This window comes from Ornithorhynchus anatinus, chromosome 5 (assembly GCF_004115215.2).
Source record: "Ornithorhynchus anatinus isolate Pmale09 chromosome 5, mOrnAna1.pri.v4, whole genome shotgun sequence".
In the NCBI taxonomy this organism is placed as follows: domain Eukaryota; kingdom Metazoa; phylum Chordata; class Mammalia; order Monotremata; family Ornithorhynchidae; genus Ornithorhynchus; species Ornithorhynchus anatinus.
In genome coordinates, this window is record NC_041732.1 from 33,483,813 (window position 1) to 33,500,088 (window position 16,276).

General features: G+C 54.1%; 1 protein-coding gene across 1 annotated transcript in view; it reads left to right on the top strand.

Moving 5' to 3' along the window:
- Nucleotides 1–4,817: 4,817 nt before the first annotated feature.
- Nucleotides 4,818–16,276, top strand: part of GFRA2 (GDNF family receptor alpha 2) — an 86,703-nt gene continuing 75,244 nt past the window's right edge. The window contains exons 1-2 of the mRNA XM_029066669.2: nt 4,818–5,560; nt 14,921–15,235. Coding sequence (XP_028922502.1) covers nt 5,521–5,560; nt 14,921–15,235 — 355 coding nt within the window. The 5' untranslated portion in view covers nt 4,818–5,520. The remainder of the gene's footprint in view (nt 5,561–14,920; nt 15,236–16,276) is intronic.

Here is a 16,276-nt window from a genome sequence, read left to right on the forward strand (position 1 = left end):
GTTTGGCATTGGCTGCAAAAGGAGGGAGCAGCAAAATAGATACTGGGAGGTGATGGAGGATTAGGAAGAAAAAACATTTAAGGTTTAGGGATTTGCAGAGTAACACCCAAGGAATGAACTACACCAAAGAGCAGGACAAATATTGTAGGTCGTGGGGATAGTGGTGTGCAGAGCACTGTGCTAAGTTATGTGTAGGGAATAGACCATGGGCTGGGAGGCAGGAGGTCATGGGTTCTATTTCCTGCTCTGCCACTTGTCTGCTGTGTGACCTTGGGCAAGTCACATTACTTCCCTTTGCCTCAGTTACTTGATCTGTAAAACGGAGATTGAGACTGTGAGCCCCATGTGGGACAGGGACTGTGTCCAATCCGATTTGCTTGTATCCACTCCAGCACTTAGGACAGTGCCTGGCACATAGTAAGTGCTTAACAAATGTCACCACTATTATTATTATTATTGTTAAGTTGTTGTGAAAGTACAGTAGGCTAGGTAGACCTGATCTCTGCCCTCAAGAGTTTTCATTCTAACAGAGGATTTCACAATCTAGAGGAGAGTTCTTTCTACTCCCACAGATAGCATTTCATCGTCTCTAGGCCAGTGAGGGGGTTGGCAGAAAGGTGGGCATTCGGGGGAACTCCACAGGGTCTCTCCAGCAGGGATGGATTCATTCGATAGTATTTAGCGCTTACTGTGTGCAAAGTAGTGTACTAAGCACTTTGGAGGGTACAATGCAACAATAAGCAGACACATTCCATGTCCACAAGGAGCTTGATACCAAAGCTTAACTGGAGGCTAAGGAGTAGTGTTGGGACTGCAGGGCAGGGCAGGGGGAGCTGCTGGCTTACGTATGAAAGCCCAGAGGAAGCTCACCTTAAAGCCGTTTCACTAGCGGGGCCCTGGTGTTACTGAAAGCAGAGATTGGAGGCTCGCTGGTCTCCAAAGCTCTCCCTAGCCAGCTGGCTCATCCCCAACCCTGGAGTTCACCAAGAGTAAGGGGACCCACAGAAAAACTGTTCGGAAGGATGGAGAGCGAATCAGATCCAGGTTCCCTGGGAAGTGCCATCACCGAGAAGAGTTTTTGAAGGCAGCTGCACTGGGTTCAACGTTCTGTAGTTCTCAGCACGGCTCTGTGGCTGAAGCAGAGGCCTGAGAGTCAGAAGGACCTGTGCTCTGATGCTGGCTCCACCACTTGTCTACCGTGTGACTTTGGGTGAGTCATTTCACTTCTCTGTGCCTCAGTTGCCTTGTGTGTAGGATGGGGATTGGGATTGTGGGCCCCATTTGGGACAGGGACTGTGTCCAAACTGGCTCATATGTACCCCAGTGTTCAGAACAGTGCTTGACGCATAGTGAACACATCAAATGCCAACATTATTCTTAGGGTTAAAGCCATGGAGTTTAGGGAAAGCAGCGAATGGACCCAGGGATTCAGTGGCCTATCAGGATGGCCTTTCTTGCCCCTCCCTTTATCTCATCTGCACCCGGCAGCTGACTGCACTGGGGGGTGCAACAAGATCAGAGAGAGGGGTTGGACAGATGAGAAATGGGCAGACTGACCACTGCACTCATTTCTGGTCCAGCCCCTTCACCCTGACAGCCCCAACCTCAATGCATCTTCTTGCAAGGAGCCAAGAGGCTTTGGTGACAGGCGTGACGTTAAGTAATTTACTGGAACCAAGAGGAACTGGGAAAAGGAAATATTCCCTTCAGGGAAGAAACGAGAAGCTGCATGTGTGTGTGTTTGGGGGGGGGGGTGCATACAGGAGCAGAAGGGAGTGTGTGCTTTTTCAACCGTGTGTCACGGCAGCAGCCTCATCATCCCCTCTCCATGCCATTGTGCCATAATGAGAGCCCCTGCTCAGAGTTCTTTTTATGATGCCCCCATCCAAGAATATGGGGAGAACTGAATGGGGAGGAGGTGGAGGCTGTGTGCAAGGTTCTGGAGGGAGCTGGGGAAGAGTAAGTTGGTTGGATATGAAGGCCCAGGGCCCTAGTAGTGGGTAAGGTGAGAGGAAAGGAGGGGAGGAGAGAGAGGGAGGTGGGGACAGAGGGAAGAGAACAACATTACCAATAGGTCAGACCCCCAAATCACAGGATTCCCCCAAGACTCTCCATCCGGTCCCATCTCCCTGAGTGAAGCTGAACCAGCTTGGTGTGTACTCTGCACCGAACAGGGAAAAGCTAGACCATCCCTTTCTCTTCTCTGAACAGGGAAACTCTAAAGCATCCCTTCCCACCAGATCAGTTTTCACTGTCCACCCATCCCCTGGTGTCCTGGCGGAACAAAAGGACCTCAAATCCAGGCTACGGTTCGTTTTCTGACAATCCAGATACATCCCCAGGGAGAATTGTGCATTTCTGTGTTGGAGATTACATGAGATCGTAAGGAGTGCGTATGAGGGAGCACCCGTATGAGAGAAGGGTCTTTATAAGGATTCGTGGGAGACTGTAGGTGTCAAAAAGCATGGGAGAGATTGTGCAGGCCCACAGGAATGGAGATGTGTCTGCTTGTGCATTTGTGTGTCTCTGGTTGTGTCCGTAGGTGTCCACGTGTAGTCAGTAATAGTGATGGTTAAGTGCCTTAAAAGCCCTGTCCATGGGTGAGAATTAGACATGCCCCTTCAAGAGGCACACAATCCAAGACGTGAGTGCTGGAGTCCCTAGGTGTGTCACTCTGTGTGTGTGTGTCTGGGTGTGGAAATTCTTCGAGAATTCCTCCCAGCAGGGGTGCACTGCAACCCACTTCGGCGGGCCGGCAGTCTTCTGTATCGGGTCCTCAGGTTCCGCAACAGAGTGAGCTGCTTCCTCTGAATGTTTCTGGATTCTGCAATTATACGTCTATTTTTGCGCGCGCACACACTTCAGTCCCTTTCCCCTCTCTCCCCGCCATCCCCCAAACGAAAGGGCCACCCCATCCCAAGGGAGGAGATCCGGGCGTTGGGAGGAAGGAGGAGGAGGCAAGCGACCTTGGGGACTCGGGCTGAACGGCTGGTTCCCTGGAACCGGGCAGGGGAACCGGGCTCTGGGAAGCGGGGGTGGTCACCAGCCCCCAGCCTCCAGCCCAGCTCCCGCGGCGAGCAAGGCGCAGAGCGGTTGGCCCACCGCTCCCGTCCCGGGTCACCCCCGACAAATCCCCCTTACCTCACCAGGGCAGCTCGTCCACCCTCCGCCGGGAGGGAGCCGGAGCGGTGGGACGGACATCAATTATGGAGGACGGGACAGGGCAGAGCAGGGTAGGGCAACTGAAGACAGGCAGGGTAGGTGGAGACAGGGCTGAGCAGGGCAGGGCAGCTGAAGGTAGTGCAGGGCAGGACAGGTGAGCACAGGGCAGGTGAAGACAGGGCAGGACAGGTGAAGGCAGGGGAGAGCCGGGGAGCACTGTGTATGGCAGCCAAACACTGTTCTAAGCACTGGGGTAGTTACTAGGTAATCAGGTTGGGGACACAGTGCTGGGCGGGAGCAGGGCGGGGCCGGGGAGGGGAGAGCAGGGCAGGGCAGGTGAAGAGGGCAGGGCAAGGCAGAACCGGGGAGCACCGTGTATGGCTGGACAGGGCAGGGCAGGGCAGAGCCAGGTGGGGCAGGGCAGGGAGGGGCAGGATCGGTGGATAAACCCAGCGCGACGGCGCGGTGAAAGTTCCCAGTCTGGGAGCGGGGGAAGTGCGCTGCTGTGGGTAGGGAGAAGACAGGAGGGGAAGGGAAGAGAAGGGAGCGCTCCCCTTTTCCTTTTTCGGGGGCGGAGGGAGGCTGGGGGGCCCGGGGGAAGGGGAGACCCTTAGCCCGGTGTCCCTCGGGTGTGGGGGGAGGAGCGTCCAATCCGCGCTCCCCCCAATGCTACCTGCGACTCGACCAGGTGGGGCATCTCTCCTCCAGCCTCCCTCGCCCCCTCCCCCAGCGGGGGGTGGGTGGGATAGCCGGGTCACTGGGCCCCCGGGCCTCGGCCCGGAGCGGAATCTCCCGACCCTTGCGGGGAGGGGGTTGGAGGAGGGGGGTGATGGAGGGACGGGGGAAGGAGGGACCCGCAGAGAGAGAGAAATCAGGGGAGGTGGCGGCTCTTTGGAGAGCCGGAAGGCGCGGGGCTTGGCCAGGTTGAGGCCAGGGCTCTGCCCATTTGCAGGAGCGGTGGGGGAGGGAGAGGGCTGGGGGGGGGGGGGGCATCCGAGGGGCTTCGCCTTCGCCAGCTCGGCCGCCTGGTCCCTCTGCCTCTCTCGTCCTTGCCTCCGCCGCCTCTGACAACGCTTCCCCGGATTCTTCCTGCTCCCCTCCCAGACCCTCCACCGCCTGGGAGACCACAGAGACCAGTCTCTTGAAAAAAGAGAGAGGGAGAAAGGGAGGGAGAGAGAGAGAGAGCGAGAAATCCAGAGAGAGGGAGAGAGAAGGGGAGGTGGAGAAAGGGAGGTAGGGAGTGAGAGGGAGAGAGAGGAAGACAGGGAGAAAGGGAGAGAGAAGGGGGGGAGAAGGAGAAAGAGAGAGAGAGGGAGAAAGGGAGGTAGAGAGCGAGAAGAAGAGAGAGGGAGAGAGAAGAAGGCAGAGAGGGAGGGAGGGAGGGAGAGAGCTAGAAAGCCAAAGGGAGGGAGAGAGAGAGGGAAAAAGAAGGGGGGAGAGAGAGAGGGAGAGGGAGAAAGGGAGGGAGAGAGCGAGAAAGCTAAAGGGAGGGAAAGGGGGGGGGGGGAGAAAGGGAGGTAGAGAGAGGGAGAGAGCTAGAGAGAGGAAGACAGAGAGGGAGAAAAGGAGGGAGAGAGAGGAAGAGAGGAGGAAAAGAGGGAGAAGAAGACAGAAAAAGAGAAAGGGAGGGAGCGAGAGGAAGAGAGAAGGAGGAAGAGTGAGAGGAAGAGAGCGAGAGAGAGGGAGACAGAGGGAGGAAGGGAGAGAGAGAGATTCGCAAGCAAACGCCCTGGGATTCCATCAGGAAAAAAAAAAAAAAAAACTGAGTCGAGCGAGAAGAGGTTAAGCGGGAGAAGATTTTTCGAATCTCTTCTCGGTGCAAAAAGAAGCGACTCTTGTCCCTCCTGCCCGGAGCTCCTCCAGGATTGTTTCTTGGCTTCGAAACCTTTTGTGGATTTCTTTCCTTTTGCCGTTCATCCCAGCTTTTCATTCTCCTCCGCTCATTCCCTCTCCCTCCCTCGTTTCCTGCCTGCCTCCCCACACACCGTTCTCCCCTAACCTTCCCGGCTTCTCCTCTTTGGGAAGGGGCTTAGACGCGGAGCCGGCCGATACTAGCATCTCCGGGAAAGAGCGAAAGAGAGATTTGACCGCTGGACTGGAATATTGTTTTTGGTTTTGATTTTTACTGGGGAAGGGGGGCAGCGAGAGAGACCCCCCCCCCCCTCTCCTCCCAACCTGTCCAGCGAGAAGTGTAGGCCGCCGGGACACCAGACCATCGTCGACTACAGGAAGGAATATCTGGGATTTCCGCATTGGATTTGGGGTTCCTTATTACTGGCTTGGCAATTACTATCAGTTCTCTCTTTTTTAACCCAAGGGGGAAAGGAAAAAAAAACAACACTGTTGGATCTATCTAACATGATCTTGGCAAACGCTTTTTGCATCTTCTTCTTTTTAGGTGAGTAACGGCGGCGGTGGGGAAGCTGCTCTCCCGGTGAGAGAGTCCGAAGGGGCGAGCCCGTGGGAATCGGGGGACTCGGAGGGGGAGAGTCGGGGGGAGGCTTAGGGGGAGATCCGGGGGGAAATGGGGGGCTGGGGAAGCCGGGAGAGCCAGGGGACTCCGAGGGGGTGAGGTAGGGGGAGCGGGAGGAATCAGGGGGAGATCCTGGGGGGAAATGGGGAGCAGGGGGAGCCGGGGGACTCTGAGGGGGAGAGTCGGGGGAGCTAGAGGAGCCTTGGGGGGAGATCCTGGGGGTGAATGGGGGACCCAGGGGACTCCGAGGGAGAGAGTCAGGGAAGCTGGAGGAGCCTTAGGGGGAGATCCGGGGGGAAACGGGGAGCTGGGCAGTTGGGGGACTCCGAGGGGGAGAGTCGGGGGGAGCTGGAGGAGACGTAGGGGGAGATCCTAGGGGGAAATGGGGGAGCCGGGGGACTCCGAGAGAGTCAGGGGAGCTGGAGGAGCCTTAGGGGGAGATCCGGGGGGAAACGGGGAGCTGGGGCAGTTGGGGGACTCCGAGGGGGAGAGTAAGGGGGAGCTGGAGGAGCCTTAGGGGGAGATCTGGGGGGAAAATGGGGGACTGGGGGAGCCAGGAGACTCCGAGGGGGAGAGTCAGGGGGAGCCGGAGGAGACTTAGGGGGAGGTCTGGGGGGAAAGGGGGAACTGGGGGAGCCGGGGGACTCGGAGGGGGAGAGTCAGGGGGAGCCGGAGGAACCATAGGGGGAGATCCGGCGCCAAGTTGGGGAGTCGGAGGGACAGAATCAGGGGGAACCCGGGGGAGCCCTAGATGGAGAGCCGAGGGGAGCTGGGGGGACCGAGGGAATTCGAGGGGGAGAAACGGCAGGAGCTGGGGGCAGTTGGGGGATCCTGGGGAGTCCGGGGGAGCCGGGGGAGCCGAGGGGACGCGGAGGAGTGGGGAAGGAGCGCCCGTTCCGAATCCCGAGGAGAGACGCGCAGGGCGGCGCGGGCATTGGTGAGCCCGGGCTCCCTGCACGAAAGGGGTGGAGGAGAGGGCGAGGGGCCCGGGAGAAAAAGAGCCAGTAGCCCAAAGCTTCCGCAGGACCTAAGGGTGGGGCGGGGGGTGGGCAAGGAAGACTCCTTGGGCGACTACAGGTCAGAAATGTCCTTCCCTCCCTTCAAAAAAAGATTTGCAAATTGAGGCAACTTCAGAAAGAATTGCTCAAGTGAAAGGGAGGTGACTAGGGCAGGGTGTGTGTGTATGTATATGTGTGTGTGTTCGTGTGTGTGTTTTGGGGCTCCAGGGACAGAGGCGGACCCAGCGGCTCTAGAATCAGGGGACCCCCAGAGTTGACACCCCGAGCCACTACTGCTGCTGTGGATCTTGAAACCTTCCAGTTTCCCTCTAGAAAAATCCCCGGTCGCTCCACGACCCTCCTTTTGCCGCCCCAGCTCCCACCATCTACCCTCCACCCTGCTTCTCGGCTATCCAGCCCTCCCCTCACCCCCGTCTTGCTCTTGCCCTCTGGTCCTGGCTTCGGCGGGGGTAAAGAATGGGGAAAAAAACTTTGATTCCTGGGGAAGTGAGGGAGGAGAGGGGAAAGGAAGAGAGAAAGAAGGAGAACCAGGAGAGGTGATGGGGAAAAGGAGGGGGACACCGGACAGTATGCCCTGGTTATACAGCCGGGGCGTATTGTTGGGGGAATTTCAGCTGGGCACCAGTCCCCTCATATTGCCTTCATTTCTTTTTGAAGCGAGCTAGTGGGAAAGGAAGAGAAAGAAGATTGTGTGTGTGTGTGTGTGTGCACGCGCGAGTTTTGGGGAGGGCACTTGGGGGGCATGGGGGCATGAATGGCAGGAGAAATAAGAAGCGAGTTCTAATTCCTCAGGAAATGAGATTAGGCCGCTATAAAGGGCCAGAGGGAAGGACAGAGCGAGCTGGTGGGTATTTGCTCCTGGGTCCCTGGCCTCAGAGGAGGGCACCTCCCGGCGGGGCCAGGAGGAGGCAGAAGCGGGGAAATCGTGTGTGTCTGATCCGGCCGGGGCACGGATGGGGAGGGTATCTTCGGGCCTTGGGCTGAGGGCTGGAGAGGGAGGATGGACCCATTCAGGGGGGTGAAGGACAGAGTGGGTAGGCGAGAGGGGCAAGGCCCGCTGGGTTGGTGCTGACCCAGAGAAGGGTGAGAGAGGGCGACGGTCAGGGTTTTCCCCTACCCTACAGAGAGAAGTCTTGGAGGGGAAGAGAGAGAGAGGGGTGAGGGTGGGGAGGGTGTGTGTGTGTGTGTGTGTGTGTGTGTGTGTCTTGGGGTTGAATCATGGCTGGCTCTTTAGCATCTCACTGGGTCACGGCTTTAGGTCACCAGCTTCTTCTGGAAAGGGAGGATGGTAATGTCCCCCTTGTTCTCCAGCCACCCAACAAAGTGCAATCAGTAACCACCCACTGGGCTAGTAGCTTACCTTGCCATGGCTGCTTAAATCCCCGGCCTTTCCAATCAGGTACAGGTTTATATGCTGGCCCGTTACGGTCCCCGTGGATTAGACTCAGGGAAAAGGGAGAATTAAATACTGCTGCTTTGCTTCTGAGCGTTCGTCAGTGTCGCCTCTATAGGGACTCTGTGGTTTGCAGAGCACTGTACAAAGCAGTGGGGATGGGGCTATGGGCTGCTGAGGGTTTCTAGCCATGGGGACAGGCCTTTGTTTCTCCTGCCATAGCCTTACTACAGGTCCCTAACAAGACCGGAGACCTTCCTACCGGGGGTGAGAAGAGATAAAGTGAAAAGACCCAAAATTGGATCTTCTAACCTGATAGCTCTTCAGAGAAATCAGTTTGCTGCTACCAAACTCAATCTATCAAATCAATGATACGGATTGAGCACTTACCGTGTCCGGAACACTGTACTAAGCACTCGAGAGAGAGTACAGTACAATAGAGATGGTGGTACAATCCTTGCTCTCAAGGAATTTACAATCTAGCGAGGGAGTCAGATTTTAAAATAAATTGCAAAGAGAGGAGGTGGCAGAGTGCAAGGATACGTGGAGACTGTAAACTTGTTGAGGTCAGGGAAGTACCATAATTATTCATTGTTAATAAATAAATAAATACATCTTCACCTCTCCAGCAGTCCCTCTGGGTTTAAGGATCCTGCTGTGAGTTCACTGGCGGCAGGGAAAGTCACCGTTTATTGTTGTGCTGGACTTTCCCGAGCGCTTAGTACAGTCCTCCTCACACAGTAAGCGATTAATAAATATGATTGAATGTGTCTACCAACTCTATCTTAGTACTCCATATAGTAAGTACTCAATAAATACCATTGATGGTGATATGTACATAAATGCTTTGGGACTGGGGTTGGAATATCAAAGTCCTTTAGGTGCAGACCCAAGTTCATAGGTGACATAGAAAGTATAGAGAGTAGGGTGGGGGAAATAAGAGGATAGTCAGGGAAGGCTGCCTGGAGAAGATAGGACTTCAGTTGGGCTTTGAAGATGGGGAGGGTGTGGTCTGTCATATGAAGGGGAAGGGAGCTCAAGGGCAGAGGGAGGATGTGGACAAGGGGTTGATGGCGAGAGATGAGATCAATCAGTCAATCAACCATACTTATTGAGCACTTAGTGTGCTGTTAGCATTTGGGAAAGTACAATTCAGCAGAGTTGGTAGCCATTGTTTCCTGCCCATAACAAGCTTACAGGCTAGAGGATAGAAGTACGGTGCATAGGCACAGTATGTAGGTTGGCATTAGAAGAGCAAAGTGGCTGGGCCGGTTTGTAGTGGGAGATTAGAGAGGTCGGGTTAGAAGAGAAGAACTGATTGGGTTCCTTGAAGCCCAAGTTAAGAGTTTCTGTTTGATGTGGAGATGGATGGGTGACCATTGGAGATTTTTGAGGAATGGAGAGACGTGCATTATGATTTTTTAGACCAATGACCTGGGCAGCAGCATGAAGTATGAGCTGGAGTGGGAAGAGACAGGAGCCAGGGAGGTCAGCAAAAAGGCAGTAGCAGTAGGCAAGGTGGTCTAGGATGAGTGCTTGGATCAATGTGGTAGCAGTTTGGAGAGGAAGGGGCAGATTCTGTAGATGTTGTGGCAGGATTTTGTGGCAGAGTGAATGTGAGCTGATTGAGAGAGGTGAGTGGAGAATAATGGTTAGGTTAAGGGCATGTGAGACAGGGAGGATGATGGTGTTGCCTACAGTGGTGGGAAAGTCAGGAGAGGAGATTCCATCCCTTTTATTGCCTCACCCCTTTCACTTCCTCATTCAAAAATAAAACTTGGCATTTACTTTCTGGCTACATCTCCTTCGGGTGAAGATTAAAAGAGGCTCAGACATTTGGACTCCAGGATTAGGGTAGGAATTTGAACTCAGAACAGGAGCTGGTATTTCCCTCTATTTGCAGTCCTCTCTCCCTTTCCTTTGAGAAGTCTTCCAATTTAGAGGTTTAGGGAAATCAGGTGATCGCACCCCATCCAGCAAAGAAGGGTGTGATGTGAGAACAGAGGAGGCAGGTGGAGGTTGTCCTGATGGGATTGAGTTGGTGTAAACAAGTTTCAGTCTCAGCGTCTCCCCTGAAAGTGAGGCGAGAATGAAGATAGCATAGAGAACACAGATTGAATTAATTTTCCCCAGGAAAACTGGGAGTCTGGGGTCTCGACCATGGTTTTATCTTAATACTTAGTGTGTGGTTTGAAGCAGCCTGGCCTAGTGGATAGAGCCTGGGTCTGGGAGCCAGAAGGACCTGGGTTCTAACCCCGGCGCTGCCGCTTGTCTGCTGCGAGACTTTGGACAAGTCACTTAGCTTCTCTATGCCTCAGTCACCTCATTTTTAAAGCGGGGATTAAGACTGTGAGTCCCTTGTGGGACAGGAAATGTGTCCAATCCGATTTATATCCATCCCAGCACTCAGCACAGTGCCTGGCACATAGTAAGTGCTTAACAAGTGAGTTGGCATGTGAGGCTTCCCCAGAGTTGGGAAGATAGAGATCTCACCTGAGCCTCCTCTGGGGGTGAGCAGGTGTGGGGAAGGAGACCCCTATGGGGCTGATGCGTCCCTTGATATATAATGTTGGCTCAGAAAGGATGAAGGCATTTCCCTTTCCTATTTTAACGTCTGTCTCCCCTGTTAGAACCTGCCTATCCGGTGTTATACTGTACTCGCCCAAGTGCTTAATGCAGTGTCGTGCACCCAGTAAGAGCTCAGTAAATATGACATTTAGATTTTAAGCTCCTTGTATTGTACTCTCCCAAGCACTTAGTACCGTGCTCTGCACAAAGCTAGTGCTCAATAAATACCATCGATTGGTTGGCAATTCTGATCTCACCGATGGTATGTCTAGGGTTATTAGGCATCAGGGAAAAACATTCTGGGCTGTCCCTTGAGGATCCTCATAGCCTGGCACTCTATCTGGGCACTGCCATCCAGCTGGGAAACTTTGATGTCGGGGTTGAGCAGCGTGTCCTCTTTCTGTTAGATCTCAAGGACATCCCACTGAGGCTCAACTAGAGTCCTTTGCAAAGGAAGGGTCTACTGTCATCACCTGTCTCCCAAGACCACAACCAGTAGGTTGCCAGGGGCCTGAAGTGATTAATCCCCAAAACTCCTCTTTGAACTGTCAGCTCCTTGTGGACAGGGGTCATGCCTATCAGCTCTTTTGTATTGTAATCTCCCAACTACAGTGCTCTGTACTCGGTAAGCACTTAATAAATACTATTCATTCAATCATATTTATTGAGTGCTTACTGTGTGACAAGCACTGTACTATGTGTTTGGGAGAGGACCATTGATCGATTCCAGGTATTAGTTCTGGGCCTCCGAGGCCCACGGGTCCTGTCTGATGCCTCTCTGAGGACATTATTTTCTGTCTGGGAATTGATTTTAGGCTTCAGGTCTTGCTAACTGGAAGGCAAGAGTGAGCCAAAAGCAAGGGGAGGGGAGAAAGAGATATTTTGGATTATTGCAGTGAGACTTGTTGCATTGAAGATTAGTGGAGGGGACATTTCCCTGGGCACCAGGGGAGGACAAAGCTTTTTACTGTTGGAAATTTTGGCCCAGTGGAAAGAGCAGGGGGCTGGGAGTCAAGTGCCCTGGGTTCAATCCCAGCTCTGCCACTGGGAAATGGAGAAGATAGATTGAGAACTCCAAGTGGGCCAGGGACTGCGTCCCAGATCATAACCTTGTATCTACTGCAGAACTCAGCAGGTAGTAAATGTTGCTAACTGGTGTCAGGAGTCAGGCCAAATTGGCTCTCTAGTCTAGGTGCCAGCATCTTTAGCAGGTCAAGAGTTGATTTCCTTGGCCGCCTGAAAAATTCTGTGGAAGTGGAGGCCCAAGAAACTTCTTGCACTTCCTTGTGGTCAGGGAACATGTCTGTCAACTATTGTGTTGTATTCTCCCAAGTGCTTAGGACTGTACTCTGTACCGAGGAAGTGCTCAGTAAATACCAGTGATTGATCGACTGATTCCCCTTGCCCCTAAAAAGTGGTAAGATTCCTGAAATATAGTTTGGAAAAAAGCTTCAGGAAGCTGGGATCCAACATGAAGAGAGACTCACTTTATCAGGACAGCCTCTGGCTGATCTGAGGGTGTGGTTCTGTCCCCTGGGTGACTTGTTTTGGAAAGAAAGTGGCATGGAGTAGTCACTGTTGTCTGGAGAGTGAAACCCACACTGGATTTGTTGCCGGCCTGGAGTCTGCCTATTGGGTGGCAGAATCTGCTCCTGGCAAGATGCTGCTTAGCCTTCCCCAGAACCCCTTCCCACTCCTTCCCCAGGTAGCAGGAATCTGCTACCTCCCTAATAATAATGAAGGTCTTTCTGAAGTTCTTACTAATGTGCCAAGCACTGGGGTAGCACTGAGGTGGGTACAATTCAATCAAATCAGATGCTGTTCCTGTCCCACCCAGGGCTCACAGTCTAAGAAGGTAGGAGAACAGACATTTTACCCTGATTTTAGAGATAAGGAAAATGAGCATGGTGACTTGCCCAGGGCCACACAGCAGACAAGTGGCCAAACCAAGGCTAGAAACCAGGTCTCCTGACTCCCAGCCCCATGCTCTTTCCACTAGTCCAGTCTGCCTCCCCTCAGGCCTTGCCCTTCTTTGGTCTCCTTGTTTATCCTCATCCTGATTCCCTAGCCCCATGGCCATGACCTTTGGATCTGACCATCCCTTTGCCAAAGCTCTTCTTGGGCAGAAGGTCTTGCCGTGGGGTGAAGGCCGGGGCGGCGATTAGCTTCCTGTCATGTGGGGAGAGGAATTAGAAGCAACATGACGTAGTGGATAGAGCATGGGCTTAGGGGCCAGAATGTCGGGGTTCTACTCCCGGCTCCGCCACTTGTCTGCTGTGTGTCCTTAGCCAAGTCCCTTTACTTCTCTGTGCCTCTGTTACTTCATCTGTAAAACGGGGATTGAGACCATGAGCCCCCCGTGGGACTGGGATCGTGTCCAACCCGACTTGCTGGTATCCATCCCAGCGCTTAGTCCAGTGCCTGGCACATAGGGAGCGCTTAACAAATACCGTAATAATTATGGCTCAGCGGGAAGAGCATGGACTTGGGAGTCAGAGGTCGTGGGTTCTAATCCCGACTCCGCCACGTGTCTGCTGTGTGACCTTGGGCAAATCACGTCACTTCTCTGTGCCTCAGTTACCTCTTCTGTAAAAATGGGGATTAAAAAAATGTGAGCCCCACGTAGGACAACCTGATTACCCTGTATCTACCCCAGCGCTGAGAACAGTGCACTGCACATAGTAAGTGCTTAAATACCATAATTATTATTATTAATTAGAGCTGGATCTTGGGGTGGAGAAAGATTTCCAGGCTGGGATGGGGCTCTGGGTTTTTAGTTAAGGGGGAGATGGGGCGGGACCACCGCAGGGGTGGGTGAGTGAGAACCACGGTGTGGTGGGGGGTGGAGGGGGGCAGGCTATAGTCTCTGCGGGGGCATCCTCCTATTTCCTTAGGCCACATCCCTCCCCCAGGCCCCGGCTAGGGTGGCCACAAAGCGTCGGAGCTCTCGGCCTTTAGGTGTCACTGTGCCGCTGCGGTAGCTGCCGCTGCTCAAGCCTCCTCGGGGAATGAAGAAGGAGCGGGAATCAGTAGGATGCGGGGAGGGCTGAACGCCTGGGTCTGCAGGGCGCATCGCGGGAGAGCACCGTTTCCTCCGGGAGCCTGGCGGGATCAAGGGGAGGGAGAAGGCTGCCGGGGAGTCAGGGGAGCTGGACAGGTTGGGTAGTCAGGAACCCTGCCTTGGAAGAGGCCCAGCTGGCACGCTGATCCCAGGAAGGCTGGAGGAGAAAGTAGGGAGGCCTTACCCAATCCCCACAGACCCTGGGATTAATCAGGAAAGATCAGACTAAAATTCAGGCGAAGGAGGCGCTGAAGAAATAAAATGTTTTCCCTTGGTCATTGGATTTTTATATCTCAGTTAATAATGAGCTCATTTGGAAGGATGGGGGAATAGGAGGAGCCAGGGAGAGAGAAGGCAGAGAAGAGGCAAGAAAAAAAGAGAAACAAGCTGATCGGGAGATGAGAGTCAGTTGGGTTCGGGGTGGGGGTGGTAATCAGGTGGAGAGGAGAGGTTGATGAGGAGGTGAAAGGGGAGGTCTGGTGTTTGCTTCTGGGGAAGGGTCAGCCGTCTTTTAGGGAGGTGTTCATCATAGCCCCGGCCGGAAGTCTGTTTCTAGGGAGGTCAGGCAGAAGTGGCAGCCCCTCCAGGCCCTGTGGGTATCTGCTTTCTCAGCCTGCCTTGATGTTTCCCATCTGCCCCTGTAATCAGTTCTAGCCCCCTGACCTAAAGGGTGAAGTCACATCCTGCTGGCCCAGAGCTTGACTCTCCTGCTAGGAGGCCTTTAAGTGGCCATTAAAATGAGACCACTTTTCCCTCTTCCAGGCAACCTTGAGGACTCTGTGTGTCCTCTGGCCTCCCACCACCTTCCTAGTGAAAACAGGGAAGACCCCGTCGGCAGGCTAGGGGGAGTTTTCTCTCCCAGCTAGATGGGAGCAGGATGGAATTAAAATGGGAAGCTCGGCTTTGTGGGTAAGGGGGTAGGAGATGAGAGAATGTTGGGGTCCTTATGTGGCTTAGAGTGAAAGCTGGGGCCTGCAGGTTCCTCCTTCTGACTCACAGAGAGGGAGAGTATCTGATCCACCATGAAAGAAGATCTTGGGGTTCCATTTTTCAGCCTTTCTTGTGACTCACGGGGGTGGTGGCGATGAGGAAAGAGGGTGGAGTTGGCCTCCGTGTACCTTTTCTGGAGTATGGGGCTGATGTACCCTGTAGAGACTGAGACCTCAGGTCTCTTTTGCCCATGGTGGGGGGAGGAGGGGATTCTGGGTGCTGTCACTCATAGCTGTCTCCCCCACCTTCCCCAGACGAGACCCTCCGCTCCCTGGCCAGCCCCTCCTCCCCACAGGGCTCGGAGCTCCCCGGCTGGCGCTCGCCGGTGGACTGCGTCCGGGCCAATGAGCTGTGTGCAGCCGAGGCCAACTGCAGCTCCCGCTACCGCACCCTGCGGCAGTGCCTGGCCGGCCGGGACCGGAACACCATGCTGGCCAACAAGGAGTGCCAGGCGGCCCTGGAGGTGCTGCAGGAGAGCCCCCTGTACGACTGCCGCTGCAAGCGCGGAATGAAGAAGGAGCTGCAGTGCTTGCAGATCTACTGGAGCATCCACCTGGGGCTGACGGAGGGTAAGTCAGGGAGATGGCGGAGGCCACCCTGCCCTGGGTGGGAAAGGGGTGGTGAGAGAGGTGGAGGGAACAGGGGAAACAAAGTGGTGTGGGGATCCCGGGTAAAGGAACAGGGGCTTTCGGGGCCCCACTAGAAACCTTTGGCTGTGGTCTCGGAGATCCTGGGGCTGCGGGAGGAAGAACCCAGAGATGAGGCACTCCGGGAGTGAGGTACATAGTGGGGAGAGGGCAAGAGTCCAATAGAGAGGGAGAAAGGGAGAGAGATGGAAAAAAAACACTGATAGGAAGAAGATGGGACAGAGAGATAGGGAAAGAAGACAAGGAACCGGTGTGGCCTAGTGGAAAGAGCCCAGGTCTGGGAGTCAGAGGATATGGGTTCCAATTCCAGCTTTGCAAATTGCTGTGTTAACTTGGGCAAGTCACTTAACTTCTCTGTGCCTCAGTTTCCTCAACTGTAAAATGGGAATCAATTATCTGTTCTTCCTCCTACTTAAACTGTGGGCCCCTTGCGTGACAGAGACTATGTCCAAGTTTGATTAACTTGTATTTACCCCGGTGTACAGAACAGTGACACGTAAATGCTTATACCATATTAGAAAAAATAAATACTAAGCCCCATACCACAGGTGACTCAAACATGTGGCTCCCTCTGGAATGAGGGTCTGCGAAGAAGGGCTTGGCTTCTCCTTCCTTGGTTGCCCTTACCAGAAAGCCTAACAGTGCAGCCATGAAATCTTTTTATCCCCTAACCCTCTGAAGGCCTATTTTGGGGTTACTGCTGCTTTCTCCTTTCTGGATTCTTGCCTAGTGGAAGAGCTGTTTACTTGGCCCCACACCTGAGGTTCTCTTGGTGAGTTTGGAGCCATGACTGTTGATCCTTGGGGTTGGCCAAGGGAGATCTGATTCCTTCCTCATCCTGGAGTCCTTTCCCACACCGAGTCTCTTCCTCATCTCCCTTTCAACTGTCAACTTCTAATCTCTCCCAAAACTGGGTCTCCCTTGGGGAATTCTGAGGTTGGAAGGTCATGCTCCCCTCACGTG